This window comes from Phytophthora infestans, genomic scaffold (genome assembly GCF_000142945.1).
Source record: "Phytophthora infestans T30-4 supercont1.21 genomic scaffold, whole genome shotgun sequence".
Classification (NCBI taxonomy): Eukaryota; Oomycota; class Peronosporomycetes; order Peronosporales; family Peronosporaceae; genus Phytophthora; species Phytophthora infestans.
Window position 1 is genome coordinate 1,300,586 of NW_003303738.1, and position 9,188 is coordinate 1,309,773.

A 9,188-nucleotide genomic window follows, 5' to 3' on the forward strand; every position below is an offset into this window, starting at 1 on the left:
ACTGTACCAGCCCCCGAGACTGTTAAGCAGATTGAAAGGCGATTGCGCGTCGAGGCTGCGTACGAAACTCATGAGACACTCCACGTCATTGGGCTCTTAGTGGCAAGAATGCTGAATCCAATGACGCGTCGCTTTTCTCGGCATTGGTCAATGACCGAAGACGGTGCAATACCTGCCGGAAACTTTGGCAAGTTCATGGCTCGAAACCGCTGCACGTAAATTCTTCGAGACTTCCATGTCGTGAGCAACGAAGCCCCACGGATTCGAGACAAATTGTGGAAGTTACGGCCTGTTGTCGACACGTTGCAAACTCGGTTTCGATCTGGCTGGTCACGCGGCAGTAAGTTCTCGTTTGACGAAGGCGTACTACCAGCCACGTCCAAGCGCAACACCACGCGGATGTTTATGCCCGACAAGCCCCATCGATACGGAACCAAGTTGTTTATGGCTTGCGATTCTGTGAGTGCATCCTGCCACCGGTAACTTTGTTTCGTTTAATAATTATGTCGTAACTTACGGCTTGAATTGTAATACGATATTTTATTACGTCGTAACTTACTACTATAGATTCGAGGTGTACGTCGGAAAGCGTGAGACCGAGGATGGTGATCAGCAAGCAGTCGACGATAAGACGGGGGCTGCTGCAGTTATTCGAAACATGAAAGCCGTTCTGGGAGATCGATCACAAGGGTTTCGATTGGTAGTGATCGATCGATTTTACTCGTCTATCCCACTGGCTAATCAGCTTCTATCGATGGGTATCTACGTGGTGGGAACGACATGGTCAACAGACTGGGGTTCGACAAGCAAGTTATTGAGAAGCGTAAAACACGTCCTCGAGCGATTGAGCGTGGTACTTTTGCGTTCTCTCGCTCCACTGCTATACCGACCATGATAGCTTGCCACTGGTGGGACCGAAAGCCGGTCCACTACCTGGCCACGGGTCCGGTCATGGCAGAGGACTCTATTCGTCGCAACGTCAAGATGGTCGGGCCGTCTTGCGTCAAATGCCCAAAGTTAGTTACTGATTACCAACGCTGGATGGGCGGAGTTGATGTACATGATCAACTTCGCCTGCAGTCCTATTCAATCCAAACGGCTTTCCGTTTCAGGAAGTATTACAAGTCACTGTTCATGGGTTTCATGGACATGGCACTCGTCAATGCGTATCTCACACACAAGGAAACATGCCGGATCAAGAAGGCTGGTACCAAAAGATTGTGGAGAAGGGTATCTTCTACTTCATAACCAATTAATGCAACTCAAAGCCGACGACTTCATTGAAGCTACTGCTCCTACACCTTCTCCTATGGCTCGCTCTCGCAAGCGCCGCCGACTAGACGGTCACAAACACATCCAGTTCGACGACTGGGTCACCGTTTCAGGCACCCAAAAGCGCCGGCAACGCTCTTGCAAAGTATGCGCTCTTCTACGAGGCGATCGAAAAAAATCCTTTCAAACGACCTATTATTGTGAGGATTGCTCACACGCAGACGCAAAGTGCTTCCTCTGCCCCAAGTGGCGCCATAGCTACGGAGGCGTGCGCAAAACATGCTATCAGATTTGGCACGAAGACTCTGACAGTGGGGCTTCCATCCCAGCATCGCTCGGCAAGCGAGTCGTCTTGCGACGATCAGCCAAGGCTGGTACTCGAAAACCAACTCGGCGTGAGCTGCTCTGTCAACAAGACGGCGAGGTCGACAATGAAGAGGATCAGCCAGCTCAGCAATCGGCAATCGTTTGAATGCGTTTGGACAGCACTTAGTTTATGTAAATGTAGCTCTTTCTCTGCTGTACGAGGATCTCTACGGATGTGTAAATAGGCATCTGCTTCGACAAAAACAATACTTGAACGTCGTAAGTTATGGCTTTTCGTGATACGACGTGCTCATAATGTCGTAACTCATACGACGTAGCTCAGAATATCCTCTGACAGTTTATAGCGGGAATCCAGTGTGGAAAAGACACATCCATACAAATAAATATACTAAAATAAAGTCGTAACTTACGACGTAAAATAGGCGGTTTCAACACGGATCTTCTGGTACACTGACGGACAGAATGCAAATGCCACCTCACTTTGTAGAAACAGCTGCTAGGAAGCAAAGGTCTTCAATATTTTAAGGATTTGCAAAAGCAATGAATTACGAGGAGGCAGCTGTATTTTTATATTGCAAAAGCAATGAATTACGAGGAGGCAGCTGTATTTTATAGTTCGTGTCGAGTGCCTTGTGGAACGCTTTCGTCACTGTGTTGGCCTCGATAGATTCCCATGCCGCAATTACACGCTTGATCGTCGCTATGCGTTTCTCCTTTGCCGTCGTAGCGGTAGCCTTTTCGGTCAGCCACAAAGCCTTCAGCTTCGCCTTCAGAGGCCCCATGATGCCTACATCTAAAGGTTGGCACACGGAAGTAGAGTTTTTTTGCAGTGGCTGGAGCACTGCCATGAGCTCCTCCGAGATAATCGCCTCAGATTCACCAGAAACATGACACTCCAAGTTATCAACAAGCAGCAGAGAATGGCTTGCGATATGTTTCTGCAGTAGGGAGCGCAAGTAGAACTTCCACACCCGTGCGTCCATCCAGGCCTTGCTCTGAACAGTGTAAATATGGCTAGTAATGTCACAGCAAGTCAGTTATACATGTAGTTATTCAGAAAGATCAAAATAATACAGCGTACCTTCAGGATAAGCTGGCACCTCTTCCTTCTCGATGATGCCGCTTTGCTCCCCGCGTACTATGAAAAGTAGGGGGAGCTTAACGCCGTCACCGCGAATTGTGCACACAGCGGTCAATCTGGCAGAATGCTTCTGCTGGGCGGTTATTGCCGACGATTGGCCCCTTTCCGACAAAATCTTGCCTGGTGGCGCGTCAAAGTAAACGCCAGTCTCGTCGCAGTTAAATACCTCGCTTGCATTATATCCGCTATACTTGGCCTCAAAAACGCAAGCAAACGCTTTTTGAACAGCTTCTAGGTCTTCGAGTTTTTCCTATAGAAAGAAGGAATACATAGCAGCATAAATTATCAGTTAGATATCAGTTAACTAGAGGTAATATTACAATGTATGGGTTACCTTTAAACCGTGCGGAGTGCGTTGCACGAAGCCGTGCCGGTAGGCAAAGCGGCGCATCAGCTTTAGTAGCGATTCATATGCTGTAAACGTGTCCTTCTTTCCTTCAGTGTAGCCCTGTAGCCACGCCGGGTGCTCGTCACGAATGTAAGAGGCCATGATGGAGGCGGTGAGGGGCCGACTCTCACTACGAGTGTCCTTCATGAAGGTGATCAGCTCCACCTTGAACGGGACCATCTCGGGACGCCCAGGCGCACGAGAAAGCGTCTTCTCGCTGCCTCTGAACGCAAATATGTCCTCTTTGTTCTTTCTCCAGCCATTGAGCGTCCACCGCGGTATTTTTTGCGAGCGTGCAGCTTCACGCTCACTAAGACCTTCTGTTGCTAGGAGAGCGTGTCGTTTCTGCTCCATTGAGTAGTGCATTCTACGTTGCGTTGGCTGGGAAAAGACCTCGTCAACAAGGCTCGCGATGGCAGCCTCCTCTGCGCCTTGCAGCGCTGATGGAGGCTCTGTGGGTGGCTCGGGCTCGACGGTTTCCTCCATCTTACAAAGTGACTGGCACAGAAATAACGGCTGGTTTCCTCCATCTTACAAAGTGACTGGCACAGAAATAACGGCTGGATCGGCGAATAAAATCAGGATTTTGAGTGATTCGATTGGTTGATAAAATAGGATTTGCGCATCTCTTCTATCTTGCACGCCCTTTTTACACTGACTGGCAGTTAGTTTTGTCGGCAGTTGCATTCTGTCCGTCGGTGTAACTGAGGGGTTAAGTGGTATCGCCATTTCCCTACCTAGAGACCGTCGATCAACTCTAGTCCTCTAGAAATGTCACGTGGGGTACTACCAGAGGGTGGCCCACACTTTCCGATTTACAGTTTAATTCTTGATCACAGACAGATTTCCAATCTAGAACAGGCACATTTATTTATACAAGTACTGACAAACGTCCAGTGTCATAGACTTGTTCTTAAATTAAATGGTTTTATGCTCGTGAAAAGGCAACCATGTTGAATGAATTTATGAAAAAAGCCTGTAAGCAACTGCGCGTGTGTGACTTATCTCTTCTGGTGGTTGATGTAGCGCAGCGACAGTAGCGCCACGACACGGAAGAGCAGTAGGTATCCAATCACAACGGCGAAGTTGCGCAGGATCTTGTCGTGTTCCATGCCGAAAAAGTCCTCTGTGTACTCCTTCAGCGTGATATGCCCCACGGTCACAGGTGCCTCCTTCATGGGCTGACAACCGAGCTTCGAACCGACGTTCTCGTAGGACTGCGTGGTCTCGTTCCACGTCGGTAGCTCGTCGCAGTCGGCGAACACCAGCGCTTCCATGATGGCGAGAGGGGACCTCAGCGGCGAGATGTCGTACAGCCAGGTGTAGCCCGACGGGATCGCGTACGTCGGGGGGCTAAAGCCCATAAACATCATGAAGAATGTGTTATACAAAAGTCCTAGGATGGCCGCCACCTCCTCGGACGGCATGGCGTACGCGAACGTTTGGCCCAGGTAGACTTGCGAGAGCACCATGAGAGAGGTGGCCAACCAGAACACGACGGACGGTCCGAACTCCGGGAAGCCCACCATGTAGTAGAAGATAAGCGTAAAGACGAAGCCGGTGGCGAAGCAGTACGGGATCTCTACGAGTGTGGCCCCCACGAAGTACCAGAACGCGTTGTACGTCTGTGACGCGCGCTCGCGGTAGAACGAGGCGCGCTCGGCACATGACAGAGGCAACACACTTTGGAAGGCCACCACCGAGTTGAACAGCGCCGCGAGGAAGATCATGCCGACACCCGAGTTCAAGCCAGCGTACGAATTGTACTCTGCGTCCACGAACACGAGGTCGAACAGCAGCGCCAGGAAGACAGCCAGGATCATACGGGTCAGGTTGTACGTCGGGGTGCGCCAGTACATTTGAAAGAAACGGGTGACGACGAGCTTCATCTGCGTCTTGGAATCGGCCGCACGCTTCTTGCCGAACACCATCTCGGGCAGATCGGGCGACGGGACGGTCACGCCTTCCTTGGCCATCTCACTGTCGAGCACCAGTCGGTACGAACTCTTGTTGAAGCAGTCCACGAAGTTGGTCTGGTTCGCAGCGTTGCCTACTCCAGCGTCAATACACTCGAGCATCCACGTGGCCGGGTTGTATCTCTTTGGCAGCGGAGCTACGCCGGGGATGCCCTCGAAGTAGTCGACCAGGTTGCGGCAGTTCTTGCCCAGGTTGCCGTAGAACACGGTCTCCCCGCCACGCTTGAGTAGCAGCAGACTGTCGAACAGGTAGAACACTTCGGACGACGGCTGGTGGATCGTACAGATAATGGTACGACCCGAGTCGGCCACCTTGCGAACACCGTCCATGATCAACTTAGCCGAGCGCGCGTCCAGGCCACTCGTCGGCTCATCCAGGAAAATCACACTCGGCTGCGCAGCCAGCTCCACGCCGATCGTCAGACGCTTCATCTGCTCCACTGAAATGCCACGGATGATCTGGTCGGCGATGTCTTCCAGACCGAGCAGCTCAATACATTCATTCACCGAGTCGTACTTCTTGGCGTCCGGGATCGAGGCGTCCTGACGCAGGAACGAGCTGAATGTCAACGCTTCACGAATGGTAGCAGCCTCCGAGTGCACGTCCATCTGCTCACAGTAACCGGTGCAACGACGGATAGCGAGATCATTGGCCTCGTAGCCGTTCAACAAAATCTTGCCGGAGATCTTGCCGCCAGTCTTACGGGCGGCAATCACGTCCATCAGCGTCGTCTTACCAGCACCCGACGAACCCATGAGAGCAGTGATCGACCCGGGTACGGCAAAACCGTTGATGCCCTTCAGCAAGTCCAGCGATTCCTTGGGGTTCTGCGGGTCTGGCACTGAGTACCACAAGTCCTTGAATGCCACCGTCACGGGTGTGAAGTTCTTCTCACGCGAGCCTACCTCAACCACGTAGTCGTCCAGCGTGCTTGTTCCGTTCTTCGTCTTGGGTGTCTCCAGAAGCGTGTACGATTCGTCTTCCTCCGGCTTCTCCGACACGTCCACGTTTTCAGGCACTTCGTAGCGGATATACTCCAGAGCCACGTAGGACAGGATCATGAATACTAAATACATGGCCGCAGTGTAGACGATGCCGTACGCAACCCACTTTTTCTCCGTATCCATACCGAAGAGACCGAGATAGTACTCACCCATCCTGAGACCATACGTCGTACAGTAGTCGACGCCGTCGTACACACACACATGGTTGCCTTTTCACGAGCATAAAACCGTTTTATTTTAAGAACAAGTCTATGACACTGGACGTTTGTCAGTACTTGTATAAGTAAATGTGCCTGTTCTAGAATGGAAATGTGTCTGTGATCAAGAATTAAACTGTAAATCCGAAAGTGTGGGCCACCCTCTGGTAGTACCCCACGTGACATTTCTAGAGGACTAGAGTGGATCGACGGTCTCTAGGTAGGGATATGGCGATATACCACTTAATACAGCCCCTCTAATAGTACCCCACGTCTTATAGCACCCCAGCATAAGGTGAGGTACTAGTGCTGGGGCAAAATTTCAGGATTTACAGTACGATGCGCATTTTCTCGCTAAAAATATAGTTTTGGTTTTGTTCTTTCTTAATAGTAACACTTGGAAGATGCAAAAGTGCTTCGTATTACACATCACAGTAGTAAGAGCTTCTATATCCGTGGTCGACATATTACGGGCCAGATTTTAATGTATTTGATTTTGTATGCAGCCGATACCCTTTGGACACACTTCGGGCCAATATTGTTAGGCTCGTGTTAGAGTCACTAACCAGTTTGCATAGCCGGTCCATTGATCACCAACCAAGATGACCAATCACCACTAACCGGTTAGTTTTTCGTTAGTGGTTCGTAATTTAATCCTGCTAAGTACGTATTAAAAACCTTAGGTACGAAACAAAAATATTAAGTACGATCTGATTTCTCTACGAATGAGCTGATTGTAAAGATTTTAGTGTGACGTTGTACGAATGTTGGCTGAGTGTGGAGGCGACTTAGCGAAAATTTGTGTCTGCCATCGCTCATGAAATCCAAAGCAGCCGTGGCCACAAAGCGCAACTATGGGTATTTTGCAATCTATTGTTATTTTAGTCCCGTCAAGTATGCCTGTCGTCGGCGGCTTTCGTCTCAACGTGGGATCGGGTTAAGTATGCCTGTCGTCGGCGGCTTTCGTCTCAACGTGGGATCGGGTTACGCAGATTCAGAGTGCCATGACTTAGCGTTTCGCGATTCCGGATCAACAAAGTAAAACGGCAATGTATTTTGTGCAGTTATGAATCGTTCATGGTTACCCCAGGGTTTCTGCAGAACACTCCCTTGCTAGACAGAAGAAAAAAAACGAAAGCGTAGATACTCGACTTGTTCGCTGGGAACCTTGGGAGCTGGGATACCCCGCACAGCACACTCAAAGAACAAGAGAGTTAAGGGACCGCAACTATTTATGTCTTCTTGTCGTGGGGCGCGTTGATGAATCGGATCAAGGGTCTCAGTGTATCCTCCAAAATACTTGTCCAAAATTTTGCTGATTTCCTTGTAGTTTGTCATCGTCTGCGCCGGGTCAAACATCGTTGCTTTCCTCTTCTCGTAATCCAGGACAACACCAGCCCAGTGCGATTCCAGATACATAGGAATGAGAACTAACCGGTTGGTAGTCTGACATGGCGAGTTGGCAATAACTTGTTGCTTCATGGATTCGTCATGCACTCTCGCATACAATGGATTCACCCCTCCAATACGACTTCTTCCGCTTTTGTCTTGGTCTTGATCGATAAGATGGCTCATAACAATTTTGAAGCACGAGTCATCCAGCCACTCAGATCTCCGAAAAAATACTAGTTCATGTACTTGCACTTGTCCGAACCGTGTACTGACCAACTTTGTTACACTGATCGATTCTAGACGTGCTGCGCAAGCTTTCAAATCAACGGTGGTGCAGTTGTTTAGCGGGCTAGGTAGCGAAAGTCGAGTGAACTTTGAAACTCTGATCCATTCTGCAAGATCATGAACAGCAACCAGCTTCGGATATTCATCATGCCACGTGAGCATCGCTTTCAGATCTTCCTCCGCAAAAGTACCCATCTTCGAAATAGATACCCCCATTCTGCCCGCATGATGATCGCTTGGCAACGACTTTTAATAGATCTTGATTCCTGCCATACACTTAGCAACATAATTCTTCGGGAAGACAATCGTGACTTTGCGGTGAACCTTCTGCTTTCTCGCGAGGAGCACGATCGAAGTCGCCTTCCAAGTCGGTGGGTCTTCTGGCGTGATGCTGTTCAGGACTGGTAAAGCATCTGCCACGTTGCCGTTGTGCTCTAGCGTCTTCCGAAAAGCGATAAGTCCTTTACAGGGACGGGTCTTCCTTGAACTAGTTCGTTTGCCTCGGCGCTTGACTCACGCATACGAAGTCGTTTAGCTTCACGTACTTGTTTTCGACGCACCTTTGGCCTTCCCTTGCTTTTCACTGCCTTGCTGACGATAAATTTTCCTGTAAGTACTTCACTGCTGGAGCTATCTCTGCTGCTCGCATCATCGCTTTCATCCGTTGCTGCTGTACATCGCTTATGAAGGACCAATTGGTTGGGAAATTTTACCAACTGGTTGTCATCTTTCACCAACTCATTGGGGTCTTTCACTAACTGATTGGGATTGGAATCAGACTCGCTCAAAGGTGACTGGTGTTTCTCTAACTGGTTGGGATCCTTAACCAACTGGTTGGGGTCCTTAACCAACTGGTTGGGGTCTTTAACCAACTGGCTGGGGTCTTTTACTAACTGGTTGGGGTCATTTACTAACTGGTTGGGGTCTTTTACTTACTGGTTGGGGTCCGTATTAGACTCGCCCCTCGAACCCGAATCCGAGTTAGTCCTCGCACAGAGATCTTCTTTGGGTTTCGCTGCTGCCTTGGTGGCAAGGTCGCGCTTCTTCTTTGCTTTGACGGGACCTTTATTGGTCAGGTGGTGCCACTTCTTCGCTTTGACGACGGCTTTGGTGGCGAGGTTGCGGTTCATGTCAGCAATTAACTCAGCACCTTCCACATCGACTGGCTTGGCGACACACGGAATGGCTTCAATACTACCATCTCC

General features: G+C 49.8%; 1 protein-coding gene across 1 annotated transcript; it reads right to left on the reverse strand.

The window, feature by feature from the left end:
* Nucleotides 1-4,129: 4,129 nt before the first annotated feature.
* Nucleotides 4,130-6,262, reverse strand: PITG_11958 (ATP-binding Cassette (ABC) Superfamily; the record flags this gene model as incomplete). The annotated part of the gene is made up of 1 exon (XM_002901372.1): nucleotides 4,130-6,262. One exon carries the CDS (start codon nucleotides 6,260-6,262, stop codon nucleotides 4,130-4,132), a length of 2,133 nt encoding a protein of 710 aa, XP_002901418.1.
* Between the last annotated feature and the right edge of the window lie 2,926 nt (nucleotides 6,263-9,188).